The following is a 20,240-nucleotide window of genomic DNA, read 5'->3' on the forward strand; positions in this document are numbered from 1 at the left end:
ACGCTCTTAGCAAAAAGTAGATTTTTATTACAGCAGCAACTGAGGCGAATGGAATGGCCCCCTGGGCCACCACTGCAGCACCACCCTTCTCTCCCGCCCCTCCACCCAGCGGGATTGTGGAACTCAGCTCCCCGGCGCCCACGGGCCTCCTTGCCACACAGGCTGGCAGGAGCCGGCAGATCAGCCACTAGCCCCCAACAGGAAGGCGGCTGCTGAGAAGGCCCAGGCCCACGTCTGTGCAAAACAAGTAAACAAAGTGCAGAGGGAAGGGAGAGAAGGGGCAGGGGGAGGGTGATGCTCAGAACCAGGGAGCCCCAAAGCCCTCCTAAATAATAGAGGAGAGAGGGGCTTCACAGGGTAATACTGACTGGGGAGGGGCGGGGGGCTGCAGCGCGGCTAGCGCACCCACAGCTCGGACTAGGGGCCTGGCCCGAGGAAGCTCTAAGAGGAGACGGTGACAGCGGCTGAGTTGAGGGTGCTGTTCCTGGCGAAGTTGAACTTGTTCAGGGTCTCCTCCAGCAGGCAGGTGAGCCGGCTCTGGTCAGCCTGGGGGCGAAAGCGCAGTGAGAGGGGGAGGGGGGCAGGGCAGAGCCCCGCCCCGCCCCGCCCCGCCCCGCCCCAGGGCAGAAACCTCACCTCGCTAATGAAGCCCAGCTGCACCAGCTCCGCCGCCAACTCCGGGATGTTCTCGTCTGACAGAGAAAGAGGAGAGCCTGAGCACAGGGGGGCAGCGCGGGGCAGAATAGCCCCAGTTGGGTTACCCCGGCTGGGAGAGAAGGATACGAGCAAAACTGCCAGCTCCGCCCTTAAATTTCAGGGGCTAACATAGCCACTTGATGTGAGCCAGTATGTCACTGTCCTGGCACCTCGCCCACCCCTGAACATGTCCCTCACAGATAAGGCTCCTAGACTCTCCATCCTCTGAGGGAAAGGAGAGACTCACTTGGCATCAGGTCACAGCTCAGGTGCCGGTTCAGTTTGTCCTCCAGCTTCAGCAGAAGCGTCAGCTGGAGAATAGGATAGTCAGAAAATGAGGTCCCCCTGCCCCACATCTGGCCACCCAACCCTGTGCAACCCTGGCCCCCAGCCTTACGTGGTGTTTGACTCCCTCCTCCACGGACTCAATGTTGCATTGCATCAGCACCACCTGGACAGAGAGGACAGAGGGTCACCAGAGTAGGGACCGGAAAGTGACATGGTTGCCAGGGAACAGAAACACAGTTCTTTCTCTAAAGGACAAAGCCTTATTTGAGATGTCCTCTTCTCCCTTCCACCATGACCATACCAACGTCCACACCCACACAGCCCCACCTTGCGGGTCTCCACCTCAGCTGGCTCAGGTGTTGGAGTCTTGACAGAGGGGGGCACCACAGGTGATGTCACCTCCTCCTGCTGGGGCTGCTGGGGCCGAGGCAGCCCAAAGGCTGTCAGGGGGTAGATCCCATTCCTAAAGGGAGATTACACAAGTCACACGGGCTCCCGAATGCCTGAGGATGCCCAACCCTGCTTCCTCAAGAAAGCCTTCTCACCCTCCTCACCTGACATCTTCCAAGAACTTGTCCAATTCCAGAGCTGGTGACTGCGAGTACCTGGACAGAGAAGAGAGAAGATGGAAGGAAGGAAACAGGCAAAATAGTAGATTCAACCACTCCCAGAGAAAGGACAGTTGACAGAATCCCCAGGATGGTACTGGCCAATCTGTCCCTTTCAGACCCTCAGTTAGTTACTCACAAAGTCTGAACTGGTTCTCTTCCTGGTCCTGCAGGGATTTCAGCCAGTACAGCACTGGTGTCCATGTTTTTGGTGATCTCTTCCAGGGCATTTTCTGGAATCATGTCTGGAGGACATGATGGAATGGGAAGTTATGCAGGGACAGTCATATTAATGTCACAAAAGGCACAGAGGTCCTGGGGGTTAAGAATCCCTTTGGAAGTAAAAGAGGAAAGGCAGCAGACTAGCAACAGTTAACAAGGCTCCAGACAGGAAGAAAATTTGTAGGAGGGCCAAGGAGACTCACGCTGGTGTCCCACAATGCAGTGCGCAGCCAGGAGTTTGAGCGAGGGTACTTCAAAGAGTGCTGGGTGGAAAAGTAGTTCTCTGGCTGTTGGTCTGCGAGCAGGCTCGGACTGCAGGCACTTCTGAATGAACTCCTGGAAGAGGGATCAAGGAAGAGGAGCAGGCGTTTGGCAAGCACCCCCCACTGTGTGCATCTTTGTATCTCCCCATGCTTCTTCTAAATACCCCCCTTCCCACCTCCATAGGTCCCATGATAATTAACCTGCTTTCCTCCTCTTGATCTTGAAGGTCCATAAGGTGATATACCTCATCTTTCTCTTGAACACCCCATCCTAACACTGAGCTGAGAACTTACTCCACACCAGCCTCAAGACTTCCCACTAGTCTTCCTTCATGTCTCTCCTTTTCACAATTAACCTAACAAGTTACAAACTATCCTTGTTTGGATACTCCTGTCCTGACTCTACTTACTGTAGTCTACCTACTAACTCCTAATCCTTATATCCTTTAAATTTTAGCTCATTATTTAAGGTCACTTTCCCTAACCACAGCCAACCCTTGAACAACAGGAGTTTGAACTGCACAGGTCCACTATTACATTTTTTAAAAAATAAATACCTATATTGTTTTCAACCCGTGGTTGGGGGGTGGGGGCGACAGTGTGTACTGATCTATGCCACTTTATACAAGGGACTTGAGCATCCCCAGAGTTTGGAATCTGCAGAAGGTCCTGGAACCAATCCCCTGTGGATACTGAGGGACAACTCAAGTTTTAGGAGAGCCATAAGTTATACACAGATTTTCAACTGCTCAGGTCAGTATCCCTACCCCCTGCATTGTTCCAGGGTCAACGGTGTGTGTATCTGTGTGTGTGTATCCCCAAATGACTGATTTGATTAATTCAAACTGATTAACTTATTTAAAAATATCAAGATGGGCTCTGGCTGGTGTGGCTCAGTGGACTGAGTGCTGGCCTGTGAACTAAAGGGTCACCAGTTCAATTCCGTCAGGGCACATGCCTGGGTTGCAGGGCCAGGTCCCCAGCAGGGGAAGCGCGAGGCAACCACACATTGATGTTTCTCTCCCTCTTTCTCCTCTTTCTAAAAATAAATAAATAAAATCTTTAGAAAAAAAAAAATGCCCCTGTCATTAAAAAAATCAAGATAGATGCCTTAGAGTTAACCATCAAATTAGTTAACCCCCATGTGTATATACACCTAAATTAACCCATAATCTTTAATCCCAATAATTACCCATCTTAATCCCCACACCTGTGTATATACAAAACACATAGTAGGTACCACGTAGGGAAATGTTCACTGCTTTTTTTTAAATCCTCACCAGGGGATATATTTATTGACTTTAGAGAGAGAAGGGAGAGAGAGAAACACTGACATGAGAGAGAAACACCGATCAGTTGCCTCCTGTATATGCCCCATGGCACTCCAACTAAATTAAGCCACCCAGCCAGAGCAAGTGATTACTGCTTTTTCCAGTCCTTTCTGCTTTATGTTCTCCTCCTCTTAAAAGAGAGCATATTCACAGTAGGTAGAAAGAAAGAAAAACTTAAGACATTTCAAAGTCGAAGTGAAGGAGGGAGTGAGCCTACTGATGCTTACCCTCTGTAACGGGTCTTCTAGAAGCTGGATGGCACTGCTGATAGCTTCCTGTGGCACATACGAGGACTCTCCATTGCCCTGAATCTCCAGCACTGCCATCTGCGGTGAGGGGGAATAAAAGAGAAAGCAGAGAACTAAGAACCTCAATGCTCCCACAAGCATTCCCTCAAGGCCAGTACCTCCCTTGTGCTCCCTCCACCTCCCCTTTCCATCTTCTAATTCCACTCCCTTCCATCACCACCACCCTCCCTGCTGTGGTTTCCTCACCTCTAGTGCACACATGCCGAAGGAATAGATGTCCACTGCTGTTGTCACGTTAGTGACTTCTAAAGAAAACGGAGAAGGCTCTGGTGAATCAGAGGACGGGAGCAGGGCACGGCAGAAGTGCCTTTAAAAAAACTTCAGTATGCAAGTAGAGAAGGACTAGCACTTTCAGTTATGTTATTCTGTGGAAGCCTGGGGCAAGGAAGAGGGCAGAAAAACTGGGATGCCTCACCTCCGTACTCTGGTGCAAAGAAGTGTAGATTCTTCTGCTCCTCCCGACAAGTCTTCACATGATTGTTGATAGTGTCAGGAGCCACTGGGAGTAGGGGAGACACCCACAATCTGAGCACCATCGACAAAGCAGTCATACTCCAGAGAGACCCCCAAAAGCCAAATTCTCTGCTGAAGTCTCTAACCCTCAACAGGCACAAATCCTTTCCCATCAACCACAGACTAAACATGAGCACCACCTACCTCCCCTTTCCCAGGTCTACCACTGTTCACAGAAGGTCCCTAATTCAACAGTAGCAAAGGCTCCATACTAAACAGGTACATGGGGGCTTTGGGCCAGTTAAGGAGCAAGACAGGCAAAGGAAACTTTCACTTGTGACCTGTTTTTCTTCCCCCAAGCCTAGGTACATCTACTCTCTGGTCACAGGAAAATGTTGGATCTAGTTCTTTCATCCACCCTGCAAACAGCATAAAATAACAGGCAGCCCTTCCTAATCTAGGGCAATTTGAGACCTCAGAAACTAGGATAAAACATAGCCTCCTTCTTGCCCACCTCTGCTGACTGAAACTCAGAAATAGCTTAAAATTGAACCAATGCCCTTGAATCAGTTTCACTTTTAACCCCCCCCCCAAAATTTTAGGTCCTTGCTCTATCCCCTTATCCCCCTCAACATTGCCTGCCACAGGGCTGAACGAGGAACCAGGGCCAGGCCCAATGTGGACTCACTCGAATCATAAACAATGACTACAGGTCACAGAGAGTTTGGGAGCACAGTATGAGTTAGGGAACCAGCCTGACGATGAGAGGGAATAAGAATCCAGGATGTAAGTGGCCAGCCAGGCAGAATCCACAGGAAACAAGCAGGTTATGGAAGGGCAAGCGGGCCGGTAGGGCAGAAGCCACACAGACATAATTAGGCAGGGGAGGCAGGGGAACAGGGCTTGCTCCCACGACTGCATGCACTGGGCAGCCGCAAACGGGAGCAGAGGGAGCACAAACAGAGCCCCACGTGGGGCAGAGGGAGCTCTCACCATTAGCAAAAATCCTATGAAAGACTGTTGGGAACAGAGCAGCCCGTAAGCGGGAGGGAGGAAAACAGAGAAAAGTTGTGAGCGATGGAGCAGCCAAGCCCCTGACAAATGGCCACACAAATACCACACAGACACGGCACACAGAGATGTTAGACACTGCACACGGATACACGGCAAATGGAAGCACTCACAGCAGGCACAGCCTAGAACCTCCTTTGGTAGGGTCCAGCCCCAGAGGCTCAAGTTAGTCTTTACACTCATCTCTTGCCCTTTCCCAACCTCCTATCAAGATCTCTTGTATTTATCCGTTTCCCTCTAGGAGAGTACACAATTAGACCCTATGCCCTTTCCACCAGTGGGCTGGTTCTCCCTATGAATTACCCCTAGGAAAATCCTTTCTCTTGTCATCAGCCCACACCTCAGAATTTTGCTTTGTTCTCTCCAATTTCTTTCATCTTACCCCCGTGGTTCCCAAAATCCCGAGGCTCCCCTGCCCAGAACCTCTCCCTCCCCTCACCAGAGCCAATCTTGATGAGTCCGTTGTGCTGGATGAAGATGGTGTCACAGGTCAGGTTCCCATGGATGATGGGGGGGTCACAGGAGTGCAGGTAGCTGTGGGGGCACTGGGCTGTTAGAGGGGCCACTGGGAAATTAAGGGCAGGGGGAACCCAAGGGTTAAGAGGAGCAAGGGCCTGGTGGTCTCCTGCTGGTCACCACAAAAATAATCCCCACACTCTGAATCTCCATTATCCCTGATGAGTTAAATAGCTGGATAAGCACTAGGAGAAAGAGTTGGGAGACAGTATCATACTTAGGGCATTAGGATGGACCCTTTAAGAGACCCATGGGGGCCTAATCTTGACAGGGTATGACTCAGAAAGTGGGGTGAGGCAGCATAGAGCAGCAGAACAGTGCTCTCAAATCTGTTTGGAGGAACTAAATCAGGAGATACGGGAAAGGCGAACCAGATCCTACTCACCTTAGGGCAGAGAGGATTTGCGTGCACCAGCGCTTCCAAGCCTGGAAGAGAGCGATCGAGGGTCATCAGTCATCCCCTGTCTAATCCTCCTCACAGCTCCCTCCAGCCCTTCCTGACAAGCTTCATAACTAACATAACCTTTTTTTAAACCCCCAAACCAGCTTAAAACTCTGCCCTTCCTCCATACCTTCTCATTCATAGTCTTGTGGTTCTTTTTGGTCTTCTTCAAAAATTGCTTAAGACTGCCAGATGACATGTACTCTGTGATAAAAATGACCTGGAGAGGCAAAGCGCACCAGTAAGGCCTTATAGCAAAAATGATCCCCCACCTGGTGACATCTACACCACACATATATTAAATTTCAAAGCTTGGGTTTTTGTTTTTTAAGCTTCTCTCCTTTTGTTGTTAGTACTACTTCCTTATATTGAATACGACAATGAAAACTACTGAGCTATGGGAAGGAGGAACAAAATTTCATTCATTTCTGCCCTGTCTATAACCAGATGAAAGGCATAGGTGGTAGTCAAGGCCCTCCTCTCATCACCACAGCAGATGACTCCAGTTCTGTTTCAAGATTACCTTGTTTTAATATCTGGATGTAAAAGGGACAATAAATGTAGCTTGCAGCAAGCTCAGGAAAAACAGTTCTTACCCTGGCCTTGTTCTCTTTAATGTCAGCCCAATACTTGTGAAACTTAACAATGTTGAGATGTTCCAACTGAATCAGATTATCAAACACGGCGCGGACCTTTTCCTGGGAGCAGGGAAGACGGTGGGTTACAGGTTAGAATCACTGGGATCCTGAAAAACCACTCCCTAGCCCTCTCCAAAAATGATCTAACCACAGCACACTCTCGTCATCAGCCTCCCAACACCAAGTCCTTTTTCACAGCAGCATTCTGACACCCCACAGGCTACATCTTTTCACCACCACCTACCTCCTGCAGCTTGTAGTTCTTGCGTTCAGAGAATTGTACCTCATTCCACACAACCTCTACACCCTCCTCTGTATCCATGGCCAGGTATGCACTGTCAATACCTGGTACGTTCCGCTGATTCACCTGAGAAGAGATTCCATTGAAAGGTAATTAAAGTTACCTCACGCACCCGCAGTTTTACTACTCTATGTGATCATCTTCTCCTAGGCTCTGACTTCTCAAAGTCTGGTCGGCCCCTTTTAGAATCTGCCCCTCTACTCCAAACCCCCTAGAATTCTCTCTCTCAAGAGTGACACTACCATCACCTTACCTCTTCTCGCCTCTTCTGCCAGCGCCCACAGGGTGACTCTTCCAAGATCTCAGACTCATCTTCACTTTCTTCTTCTTCCTCGGGGGAAGCAGCTGAGGTCGTGGAAGTGACGGGAGGTGACACTGACGTCAGGCCAGGAGCTGAGGATGAAGACTCTACTTTTGGGTCTGAGCCACTGCTGAGTACTGTCTGGGACTCTCCTTCCGACATGCTGGAACACACACTCAGGCCTGCATTGGTTGGGGCAAGGATGGGGAAAGAAGGCAGAAAGGGTCAGGATAGTTCTATAACCATTTAACCTAAAAGCCTCATCTGAGATTAAAAAGTAAACAAAACATACCTCCTTTGTTTCCTTAAAATCCCAAAGCAGAACAGTCCTGTCAAACCCTGACACATTAACTGCTCTCCTAGTCCAGAGAGGGGAACTACTGTGGTTGAAGATGATCCACCCAAGAGTAGCAAACATAAGATTTACGGCAGTACAAGCCACCACTAGTGCAGTCCAAATGAACAGCAAAAATCAGGGGCCCCATTCCTTCTCAGCAAGTATTCACCCAATAGCTTTCCCTCTGAATCCTTATCTACCCCTCTTTGCACTGGAATCAAGAACTAAGATACATGGGCACTGTTCAGAGCACGACTCCAAACCCCAAAATGTTCCACTAACCCAGCCCAAAGACTGGACCTGTAGCTCTCTCAGCCCAATGTATCCCCCGAAAACCCTTGGCTGATTTACTCCACTAGAACCAACCTTGGCATTCACTATCCATCCTCCTACACATGGGAACTTTCTGAGAGGCCACCCTTGGGCCAGGTGACTGGGAGTGGTTAGTGACTTCATCCCTGATGACCTCACCTTCCCTGTGATGTGAGTGTGGCAAATGGGTATTGGTTAAAAACATTTTTTTCTCACTCACTCATTCAACAAATGTTTATTAAGCACTTGTTGTGAGCCAAGCACTGGGCTAGGTGCTTGAGATATTATAGCGAGTAAAATAAAAAAGGTACTCATACTCATGGAGCCACAAATTTAAGGCAGCTGTAAGACTCAGCTTCTAGCTTTCATTCCATTCACAAGGCCCAAAGGCACCATCCCCTGGGGCACTGGATCTGACATACATACTCTTTGAAGTACAAGTCATTCAAGATACATCATCCAGCCTTCCATGGCTCAAAGGCACCATCCCGTGGGGAACTGGATCTAACAGAGGGTACTCCTTTCAAGTACAAATGGCCATAAGAACAAGTACTCAAGTACTATAATGGTATAACCTTTTTTTTTTTCAGGGGCATTGCTACTTGAAGAAAAAGGATTCTCAAAAGCTAAAAGTCACTAACTTGTCCAGATAGTCACAGGACAACCGCAGAATGTTATATTCCGCTTCTCTAAGAGCAAAGGCTGTGAAGGAAGTGGAACCTGCGTGTGCTGGACTCAAGGGAGGGCTCTCCAGAATGAAATGACGTCCTGGAAAACGGAGTTGTTGCTCTAAGTCGGTTCAGAACACGGAAGCCTGTGAGCACCAACCTTTTGAAAAATCTTTACTTCTTTTTAGAACTCTAGGATGCCTCCTTCTGCCCATCTCTACCCCCAACCTACACCACATTTAACTGAAGTCAAGAGGTTTTTTAAAAATTCATTTTTAGAGAGAGGGGAAGAGAAGGAGAAAGAGAAGGAGAGAAGCATCAATGTGTGGTTACCTCTGGTGCGCCCAATAATGGGGACCTAGCCTGCAACTCAGGCATGTGCCCTGACTGGGAATTGAACTGGCGACCCTTTGGTTGGCAGCACATGCTCAAAACACGGAACCACACCAGCCATGGGAAGTCAGGAGACTTTTATCAGATGACATTATAGAAAGTACCAGAAGGTCCTAAAGTACTACACAGAAAATCTAGCAAGACAGTCTTTCCCTATGTTATTTTCTAGGTTCTGGACTGTCATAAATTTTATTCCATCAGCTGGGAAAGCTACAGTCTTCATGTGTTAGTAATCCACCAGAAAATAAGTTAGAGATAATTTTCTTTCTTCTTCCCCTGAAAAGTAGCTAAGAAAAGTTCATATGGGTTACTTTCTAGAGCAGCTATATTTATAGAATGCATCCTGAATACAAACAGCAAAGTAAAATTTCCAGCTAGATTACAGTAAGAAACTCTAGTGGAATTCTAATACTGGAAGCCTGTAGCCAATGGACTCGAGAGAAATCTCTGAACCCAGGACACAGACAATTAATCCACAGTAGGGCACCACCAGAAAAGCCAAACTTTTGTCAATCATAGGGATGCCCTTGGAATGCGCTAGTCATCTCTCTTGTCAATCTTTCCCGAACAGGCAAAAATAAAGGCAATGCCCAAGAGCCCAGCACTCCCCCTACTGATGAAGAAATTTTGCAACACTGGGAGTTTTGTCCAGTGTTGTTCAGAGGTGTACATAAACCACATATGTAAAAGGCCACTGACGCCCCTAAAGGGAATCTTCACACCGCCTCCAGCCACCCCGAGGTGCACAGTGTGCTGACTTCTGAGAAATGTAGGTGCATCATCCTGCAAAGTTCATCTCCGAGATTTGCATTTCTTCCACTGCGGCCCCTCCGCATTGCCACTCCTCGGCAACAACAGTTCGCAGGCCGCAGACCACAGGCCTCTGGGCGGCGCTCACCGAGACCCGACTAAAGAGGGCCTCCGAGACCGACAGGACTGCGCGACCAGATGCACAACAAGCTCAGGGGAGGATTTCACACTCCAACAGGTCGCCCCGCCAGGTGTCGGCGCGTGAATGCCGGCCTCCGCAGACAGGCCGGGGAAAGCCAGGGCCAGCCGGGGCGGCCACCTCAGCACCCGAGGGCCCAGCGGCGCAGCCAGAGGCGCAGGCCACGCCCCCCGCGCCGTGGGCGCGCGGACCCCGCGAGCAGGCGCGGTCCCGACGCTGCGCTTCCGCAGGCCTCCGGGCCCGCCTCTCACCGGCTCGAGGGGGCCACGAACGCCAGGACCTCGCGCCCCGCACCGGCAGAATTCCGGGCTGCCGTGGCCGCCACTCTGGGGAGGTGGTGGATGGCCCGGCAGTGATTGTGGGGCCCAGACCCAGCTCCTGGTTTCCCGAGGGCCGGGCCTGGGCCGCCGAGCAAGCAGGGCCGCCTTCAGACACCCGTCTACCGGGGTCCCACCGCCCCAGGCCGCGGAGGCCGATATTTCCATCCTCTCGCTGGACACCTCTCACCCGCCTCGGTCCCCTGGGCGCTCACCTCCCGACTCGGCTTCCCGCAGCCTACGCTTCAGCTCAGGTTCCGGGGCCGCAGCTCAGAAAGACTCCCTCACAGCTGCGCTCCACAGCGCAACCGAACTGTGAGCCCCGCCCTCTCCGCATCCAGGCCAACAGATGGGCGGTGCCACACTGCCGTTGGGTTTCCATTGGACAAGGGGGCAGGAGGGGGCGGTGCCCCAGGTAGACTGTCGCTCGCTGGGATCGTCTTCCTCCCCTGGAGTTTGTCCCACGGAGACCTCTCTGAGTATTTGATAATTTTCGGTCTCAAATTGGACCCATCTCTCTGTCCACTCCAGGTGCCCCCAGTGATTCCGCTGGGCCAAAGGAAGGCCCTTTCCTTCTTCTTGAAGACGCCATGACAGTTTTTGTCCGACTGAAAGACAAAAGGAGCCGAAGACGTATCTCAATCCAAGAGGAGCGGCCACCCACTTTCATTATTTAGGGGCGAGACTGCTCAGAGCACCAATTATTCAGAAAGCTGAAAAAAAAATTACTGAACTCGTTAACACTGAAAATTAGTCATTGATACTTAGTGATTTCATAACACTGATATTTGCCAAAACTTTGCAAAAGATTTTCACAGACATTTCATTTGATACTCATAAGAAATTGAACTTCTTCAGTGAAAGCTGACAACGGCAAAAAATGGAATCAAAGGCATTATTAGGCTATTTACCGAAAGTTGATAAGAGCTAAATCTAGAATCCAAAACAGTAAGACTCATGAAATAAGACTTCCTTGAGAAGATGTTTGGGAAGAATTTTGATTGTGAGGAAGAGGAAAGGAAAGATTTTGGGTGAGCCCGACGATCTGCGAAAACTAAACACGAAGCCTAAAGGATAGAAGTTCACTCTGCCATTAGAGAAGTATTATGGAAGGAGAACGATAAACCCATCATCAGAACTTGAGTATGTCATAATGATCAGATTTCACTCCTTAAATGGAATCTCTAATCCTGTTTAACTGATAGGGGGAAAAAAAAACATCTGGCAAAAGCCTCTCTCTAGTTTTCTCATCTTTTCACCTCAAAACATTTATTTTAAAACCAATCTCTCATCTTTCCTTGATTCTTTTATTTTTGAAACAGAAGGCTCAAACACTCTTAGATATCTGGTCAAAGTTATGGACTTTGTTTTGGATTTTTTAAAAATGCATTTTACCCACCAAAGTTAGCATATAATTTCAGGGAATTGAGATTAAAAATCTTTGTTCTACCCCTAGCCAGGTAACTCAATTGGTTAGTGTCATCCAGATACACCAACATTGCCAATTCGATCGCTGGTCAGGGCACATACAAGAACCAACCAATAAATGCATAAACAAGTGGAACAACAAATCGATACTTCTCTCTATCACTTCCTCTCTGTAAAAAATCAATATATTTTTAAAATCTGTTCTAATATCAAAGAAAGTATGTTATTTCTCTCCAGATTAACCTTTTCTTCCCATGAGTTCTAGAGCAATTGGAACATCTGGTCTGTGGGTAAACACCCATTAAATATCAGTTGATATTATCCTTATAGTTTCCCATTCTCTTCTCTCTGAGCCATAAGCATTATCAAATTTCCTTTTCAACTATCCCCTTTCAAATACACAGAGCTCTCATTTGGCATCCTCGGTCTCTCATTTTATTTTAAACTTTTCATTCATTTTCAAAATGTTCAAACAGTGCTCTCTCTCCCCTCCTCGTAGCACCCAGGTCATTTCCTGTCCCCCTTTACCTTTCTCTCTCCTAAGCTCCAATGGCCCCTTCTCTTGCTTCTGTAACTTGTTCCCTGAGCTTATTTCTTCTACCTCTGTGACTTTCTAAATAAACTTTGTTATTATCCTAGTTCACCAGACTAATTAAGACTTTGATGTATATTTCTCTAAACTTTTTCATGTAAATATTAATATATGTGTACAATTCAATATAAAAGCACGTTTATATGTACAACATTATCTATTTCAATTTACTCTTTTCATTTGTTTTCATGGCAGCACTTATAGCACTACTTTAATTTTTTTTAAATTATTATGAAGTATCCCATTTTCCAAATATGCCAATGTTTAATTAACAACTACCAATGGATAGTAGAGTTGTTTCCAACACAGTATTGTACATAAAACTGCAATGACACACATCTTTGTCTAATTGAAAAAATTATTTGTATGCATTCTTGAAAGTGGAATTGCTTGCTAAGTTAAAAGCTAAGAACATTTTAATTTGAATAGATATTGTGAAGTTGCTTTTAAATAATACCTCAAGAGTATGTTACAGTTCTGCTTCCCAACATCTTTACCAACACTGGGGATTACCAATCTTTTCAACTTTAATGATATAGTAAAAAAAATCCGCTGTTTTAATTTGCACATACTATTTTTTGTTTTAGTTTATTGATTTTTTCTTTTTGATACTTTAATTATTTTGCATATATTTAATTAAGAATGAGGTTAAACATCTTTTTAAGACTTTTTTTAGAGCAGTTTTAATTTTACAACAAAATTGAGAGGAAGGCACAGAGATTTCTCACATTCCCCCTGCCACCACATATGCATAGCCTTCCCTTTGATCAACATCACTCACAAGGATTATATATATATTTTTAATACTGTAAAAGTTAACAGTTTATTATAATTTATTTTAACAATCTAGGAAGTTCACAGCAAATCAGCAAAAAATCAGCAGTTCCACTGCAATTTTAGGTGCAATTGCAAATTCAGGAATCTCCGTGGGGCTGTTGGTGTAGCAAACCTTGTAAGTAAAATGCATGCATACTTTTGATAGCACGTGTGAGGGGATCTCTCTGAAATTGACTTCATTGGTTTCGTTTTCAGCAAACTGACCTAGGCCACTCAACATGGCTTTTATTGTTCTGATGTTAATGCCTGTTTTCTCTTTACAATAAATTCGTGACCATCTGAAGATCTCAATTTGACATACATGGCATCAGAGCCTTCACAGCCACCATAGGTTTTCTCTTCTCCATCCATTATGTTCTTATGAATTCTACTTCACTTCCACAGGAAGTTTAGCAGTTTCTCCTCAGCCCCGCAGCCACCGTACCAGGTCCCCTTGTACCGCCACAGTCCCCACTCCAGAGCCTGCCCTCCATCCCCAGAAGCCTGCCCAAGGATGATATATTCTTACCAAGAGTAAACCTACATTGACTCATCATAATCATCCAAAGCTCATAGTTTAACTATAGGTTCACTCCTGGTGTAGTACAGTCTATGGGCTTGGACAAACATAATGGCATATATCCATCATTATAATACCATAGAGTATCACAGAGTATTTCTATTGCCCTAAAAATCCTTTGTGCTTTGCCTACCCATCCTGGCAACCACTAATCTTGTTATTGTCTCTATAGTTTTGCTTTTTCCAATATGTCTTTTTGTGGCTTCATAGATCATTTCTTTTTAGTGCCTAATAATATTCCATTGTTTGGATGAACCAGGTTATCCATTCACCTGTTGAAGAACACCTTGGTTGCTTCCAAGTTTTGTCAATTATAAATAAAGCTTCTTATAAACATCCATTTTCAGGTTTTTGTGTGGACATAAGTTTTCAACTCCTCTGGGTAAGTATCAAGGAATGTGATTTCTGGATCACATATTTAGAGCATGTTTATTTTTATAAAAACCCACTGAACTGTCTTCCAAAGTTCCGGAGCCATTTTGTACTCCCACCAGCAATGCATGTGAGTTCTTGTTGCTTTATGTCCTTGCCAGCATTTGTTGTCAGTGTTCTGGACTTTGGTCATTCTTATAGATACATAGTGGCATCTTATTGTTTTAATTTCCATTTCCTTGGCGACATACAATGTGGAGCATCTTTTCATACGCTTATTTGCAATCTACATGTTTTCTTTGGTGAGGGGTCGAAGTTTGGGGCCCTTTATTATTTTTCGACCCTTTAAAAAAGTTGGATTTGTTTTCTTGTTGAGTTTTAAGGGTTTTTGTATATTCTGTATAACAGTCTTTTATCTAAAGTGTGTCTTTTGAAAATATTTTATCCCATATATTGGCTTGTCTTCTACTTCTATTGCTATTGCATTTATCAGAACAAAGTCTTTAACTTTACTGAAGTCCAGATTATCTTCCTTTCACAAGTTGTGTCTTTAGTGTTGTATCTAAAACAGCATCACCATACCCAAGGTCATGTAGGTTTTCTCCTCTGTTAGCTTCTAGTTTTACAGTCTTGCACTTCATATTTATGTCTATGATCCACTTTGAGTTAATTTTTGTGAAGGGTGTAAGGTTCGTGCTTAGATTCATTATTTACATGTGGATGTCCTGTTGTTCCAGCATCATTGTCCTTGTATGTTTATTGCCCAGTTGCATTTCCTCTTCAGTTTCTTGCCTTTGAAGTTCTTTGTGTACTTTTCACTGGGTTGATCATGTTTTTCTTATTGGGAAAATCCCATTGTCTCCCCAGTCTCCTACAGTGTGAATCCCATCCTACCTCTATCACCACTAAAGCTTTGCTCAGTTTATTTTAAACTTCTCCTCCAAAAGCCCATTCACATTCCTCATTCTCCAAGGTCTCTTTAACATCTGGGACCACTGAACAGTATGTTCTTAAAATTCTTCTCTTATTTTTTCGGATGCTGATTTATTTCACTTCTTTCTCAACTCATCCTAATTTTCTCCTCTCTCTTTAATTTCTATTCTTTTCTCCTAGGACTGTGTCCAAAGTTGTATTCTTTTGTTCTCTACACCATTCTTTAGAAAACATATCCATTGATGAGCTTTCAATACATCACCTGAATGATATTGCCTTTTTTCTTTTTTGTATGATATTTCTATTTATCTCTAGCACTTACTTCTTGCCCAAACTCCAAAATAAGAGTAGATGCTCCACTGTCACTTCAAACTTAATTTGCCTTAAGGTTTCTACCACAAGAACTAATTTATTGGGAATAAAAGCCAAATGGCTAGGTGACAGGGTAGGAGGAAGGCTTCTTATATTCCCATTTTTGCCTTTTGAATATTGTGCCATGTGTATTTTTAATTTAAAAAAGAAACAATATTTAACAAAGAAATAGTTTATTATAATGATCATAAAGAAAGGCAATGCCTTAAGACCACCCATATCTATTTGTCTGATTCTACGCTTCCCAAGTAACCTGCTGACCTCATCTCCAGGACAACTATAGCATGCATTGTGACATGCTGGTTGTGCAAATCTATAAATTTATTAAAAATCACTAAATTCACAGTGAGTGAATCTTATGGTGTAAAAATTATACTTCAATAAAACTGTCCAGAATCTTTCAAGAGTTTGGTTTCTACAGATTAAGGCAATTGGAAAATCTACGGGGTTTCTGCTCTGAGCTTTTCTTTCTCAGTGGGAAACTCACTAATCATACCCCCAGTCTGACCACTCTTCTAAGGGATATGGTATGGATCTTTTTTTCAAAAAGAGCATCTTTTCGAATTGAAGGTATAGCCAAAGGAACAAAAATGCTCCTTTGCCTCAAGCTTGGCATTTACATTTCTGCAGAGCTTCAAACGAACAGTACCCTGGAATTTTTTGGTAATTGTGAATTACCCGAGGTGCTTTAAAACATACACATTCCCAGGTCTTCCCTGGATTCAGCAAATCTGAACCCGATGCAGGGGGAGTGCTTGAGGATTTGTGTGTCTGAGAACCTTCCCAGGTGATTCTGATGCAGGTAGCCTGGCCTATAGCCATCACCCCAGCCCATTCCTTCTCCCTGCCTAGAAATGATTCCGTGAGACAATGCCTCATAAGTTAGGTCTCTGAGCTTCATTATTTAAGTTATGAAATAAGAACGTTATTTAGCTCTATACCTCTGTCATGTCTTAAGACATTGAGTCAACCTCTAAGATAAACATAATAAATAAATGGGGGGGCACTGGGGAGTAAAAAAACAAACAGCCCACCTAAATTAAGAATTCACCTCAGATTATTTGACTTCCACAATTGCATTGAATTATGTGAAAAATCAAAAAATTTTTAAAGATTTTATATTTTTTTAGAGAGAGGGGAAGAAAGGGAGAAAGAGGAGAAGAGAAACATCAATTGGTAGCCTCTCTTACATACCCCGACCAGAGACTGAACCTGCAACCCAGGCATGTGCCCTGGCCAGGTATTGAACTGGCAATCTTTCACTATGTGGGCCAATCCCTAGCCAACTGAGCCACACCGGTCAGGGCAAAATCAAATTTATTATTTATTTTGCTCTGTATTTTACTGGCACAAAGGTAGTATTTATTTCACAGGGATATTATACCTTTAAAATAACTCTCAGGTGTACCTGACTGGTGTGGCTTAGTTAGTTGGAGTATCGCCCTATAATCAAAAGGTTATAGGTTTGATTCCCCATCAGGGACATGCCTGGGTTGTGGGTTCAGCCAGTTGATGTTTCTCTCTCCCTTCCTCTGTCTCTCTATCTCTAAAAAGCAATGAAAAAAAATGTCTTCAGGTGAGGATAAAAATGAATAAATAAAATAATTCTCAGGTTTTCTTGGACTAAAAACCCTAATATAAACCTTTTCTATTTGGCTTCATGCAGTTAATTTATCTTTGTTGTAATAATAACAACTTTCCAAAATCTAAAATTATTTCCTATAAAAATAGATCAAACTGTAAGGAAAGGCTTTGGAGATCCTTTGTAGCACTAGTGGTCTAACACTCCTTTATTTCACTGTGAAATAAATACTTATTTAGTGCTGACTATGCTCCAGGCATCAGGCTAGGCAGTAAGGTAACAAATGAATGTGACAAAGTTCCTGTCCTTAAAGAGTTCGTATTTATTTGGGAAGATATCTGTGCAAACAAAAAAGTTACAATACCCAATGAAAACAAACGAAAGAAGACAAAACAAAACGAAAAAAGTTTTTAAAAGTTACAAATACTTAACAGGTGCAACAACAGATGTATATATAAAGTTCCATAGGCTGAATAGATAAGGACTATCTCAGTCCTGATTGCCTTTCTCAGAGGAAAAATACCTGGGAAGATGTGATAGGCATAATGACCTCCAAAGCTATCCTTGTCCTAATCTCCAAAATTTGTCAACGCTACCTCATATCACAAAAGGGACTTCACAGATGTGATTAAATTAATGATTTCGAGATCAGGATATTATCCTGAATGATCAGGATAGGCCTTAAAGGTGATCGCAAGGGCCCAGGAAGGAGGGAGGCAGAAGAATATTTGACTACAGACCAGAAAGAAGTAAAACCAGGCGAGCAAGAGGCTGGAGTGATGCCAAGGAATGCAGGCAGCCTCCTGAAGCTAGAAAAGGCAAGGAAGTGGACTGTTCCCCAGGGCCCCTAAAAGGAACCAGGAAGGCCAACAACTTTAAACCAGTGAAGCTGATTTCAGCAACTTGACCTCCAGGACTGTAAGAGAATCAATTTGTGGTGTTTTATGCCACCAAACTTGTGGAGATTTGTTACAGCAGCTACAGGAAACTGATTTATAAGGTTTCTCAGACAATAAGACTGATGCCTGTCTGACCTGGGTTTTAAAAGAAATTAAATTGAAATTCAACTAACAGGGAAGGAAGTGGAGAAGAGTCCAGACAAGACTGAATTCTCCTTTTCCTGGACCATTCAGCCTCAGAAGATAGGAAACTGGACAATAAATCCTATGATTTTCCACTCCAAGTTATGTCACTTTTTAACAGTAAGACTTGAAGATTTCCAACACAGGTGTTATTTTTCTTCCTTTACCTCAAGTCTGGCTTTTCAGTTTGAAATTTAATCTTTGTTTCTACAAAGTTTCTTACTTCTAGGAGGAAAAAAGACACTCTCCAGGGAAAATATTAAGAAAATAAATGAAAAAACTAAAGAAAGAATCTGATAAGAACACCTTTTTATTTTTGGAGCAAACTTGGGAAGAAAGTGACAAAGCCCTCCTCAAAAGCAAGCAAAGGAACTCCTTGCCTGATTTGTTTGGGACTAAGATAAAGAAAATAGTGAAAATACAAAGTTAGTAAGAACTCTAAACTGGATATAATTGGAGGCACAATGATATATAGTATATAGCTAAGAGAGAGGTACAATAAATTGAGAGCCCCAACCTGAGAATTCTAGAAGAAAATAAAGAGAATGATGATTAAACAGTTTGAAAACATAAGAGATAATTTTTGCCCTGGCTGGGTGGCTTGGTTAACAGATTCAATCCCTGGTCAGGTCACATACCTAGGTTGTGGATTTGGTCCGGTGCGTACGTGAGGCAACCAGTTGATGTTTCTCTCTTTTTCCCCCTCCCTTCCTTTCTCTCTAATGTCAATAAACATATCCTTGAGTGAGGATTTTTTAAAAGGAATTTTAAGATGAGGTGAATGACATTAGTCTTCTAATTTTAAAAATAAGCTTTAAGAAAATAAAAATAAGCTTTTCTTTACCCTTCCTCCTTTTTATTTAAAATAAGCTTTTAATACTAATAAAATAAACACATGCTAAGGCACATCATAGTGACATTTACATAACATCATATGATAAAGAGAAAATTGTAAAAGATACCAGAGATAGGAGAAAAAAGCAGATTACCTATGAAAAACAGTCAGACTGATAAAAGACTTGCTTGTAAACCTAGAATTCAATGAATGTGTTACCGAACAGACTCAGGGTGGGGGGAATGATATACTATTACCTAATGGACCCACCCTTGTGCTCCGAAGATCCCCCACCCTGTGCTAGGTTCACCACTCCCACCGCCAGGGAAAGACATTCTCAGTGCCAGAGACTGGTGAAAAGGAAAGGGATTATTTGTTTAAAGAGTTATACAAGCTTAAGAGTAATGACTTAATGTCTTCATTGAGATCCCAAAGTCCTTTAGAATACCCACAAATGCCCAGCACTTCCTTCCCCCTCTGGCCAGTCCGGGGTACTGTATCTCAGAAAAAGAAATAGAAGTCCATGGTTCTTCTCTGCCCAAGTCGCGTGGTCCCAAAAAGACACCACATGGCTGCTGCACCTGGGTTTAAATCCCAGTGCCAATCTTCCTTTGCTGCACCAGTTCCAATTCCTCCCACAGTTGGCCACAGCTGCCAGCATTCCTGTATTTTTTCCAGCTTTACTGAGCTGCCATAGTAAGTCCGGGCAGGTGTGGCCCTGTGTTGTGGAGTTAATCATCTCCAAGCTCTTACACGGGCTCTGCAACCAGGGGGAGTTGCCTCCCAGTTACATCCTGGGTTGAAGTCACTCCCATCCCCCAGCTCAAAGCATGGCCACAGCTATTTAACATATCTATGAAACCAGTTAAAGGTTATAGATGTATTAAAGGACCATTCTAGAAGTTATCTGCAAAACCGTTGCTATACAAAACAACTCTCAATGGCCCTGCTCCATGTGTCCCATCCCCTAGCTCAGACTTGTGGGGGTGAGGACATCCTATATATATTTTTCTAATATTTCCTGGACACCTAGTTCTGGACCCCATTACAAATCCCTATTTGCCCCTGCCCCTTGGCTGCACTCTGTTACAAATGCAAAATACGTTTGACATAGTAGAAACAATGAAGAAATTAAAAAAAAAAACACCCACACAATCTTACTGAAAGACCTATTTATAAATAACAACTTATAAAACTCACTGGGAAACTTACGCTCTGGCCATAATGATATAAC

General features: G+C 44.4%; 1 protein-coding gene and 1 pseudogene across 2 annotated transcripts; both read right to left on the bottom strand.

Annotated features, from left to right (window-relative positions):
• Positions 1-6: 6 nt before the first annotated feature.
• On the bottom strand, positions 7-10,781 carry NRBP1 (nuclear receptor binding protein 1). 2 transcript variants are annotated; one of them, XM_045844483.1, is made up of 19 exons: positions 10,630-10,781; positions 7,391-7,620; positions 7,081-7,203; positions 6,795-6,896; positions 6,329-6,418; positions 6,142-6,182; positions 5,680-5,774; positions 5,163-5,186; positions 4,132-4,215; positions 3,903-3,961; positions 3,636-3,734; positions 2,018-2,150; positions 1,732-1,837; positions 1,539-1,589; positions 1,312-1,447; positions 1,094-1,147; positions 944-1,007; positions 637-692; positions 7-546 (listed from the first exon to the last, which is right to left on the bottom strand). In XM_045844483.1, the coding sequence occupies exons 2-19, from the start codon at positions 7,598-7,600 to the stop codon at positions 442-444; spliced, it is 1,632 nt and encodes a 543-aa protein (XP_045700439.1). In that variant the 5' UTR covers positions 7,601-7,620; positions 10,630-10,781; the 3' UTR covers positions 7-441. The 2 variants fall into 2 exon arrangements, with proteins under 2 accessions (XP_045700439.1, XP_045700440.1); XM_045844484.1 differs by lacking the exon at positions 5,163-5,186.
• Positions 10,782-13,271: 2,490 nt separating this feature from the next.
• LOC123822488 lies at positions 13,272-13,655 on the bottom strand (annotated as a pseudogene).
• Positions 13,656-20,240: the final 6,585 nt, after the last annotated feature.

The sequence above is a fragment of the Phyllostomus hastatus genome, unplaced genomic scaffold, assembly GCF_019186645.2.
Source record: "Phyllostomus hastatus isolate PE091 unplaced genomic scaffold, TTU_PhHast_1.1 phas_contig_402, whole genome shotgun sequence".
NCBI lineage: Eukaryota > Metazoa > Chordata > Mammalia > Chiroptera > Phyllostomidae > Phyllostomus > Phyllostomus hastatus.

What these genes read in the sequence shown, in the direction of transcription:
- NRBP1 (XM_045844483.1), bottom strand. Translation starts at nt 7,600, where the DNA reads ATGTCGGAAGGAGAGTCCCAGACAGTACTCAGCAGTGGCTCAGACCCA. An exon ending in ACAAGACTATGAATGAGAAG is followed by an intron (nt 6,183 to 6,328) that starts GTATGGAGGAAG and finishes GCTCTCTTCCAG; the next exon opens with GCTTGGAAGCGCTGGTGCAC. An exon ending in ACTCATCAAGATTGGCTCTG is followed by an intron (nt 5,187 to 5,679) that starts GTGAGGGGAGGG and finishes TGTTCCCAACAG; the next exon opens with TCTTTCATAGGATTTTTGCT.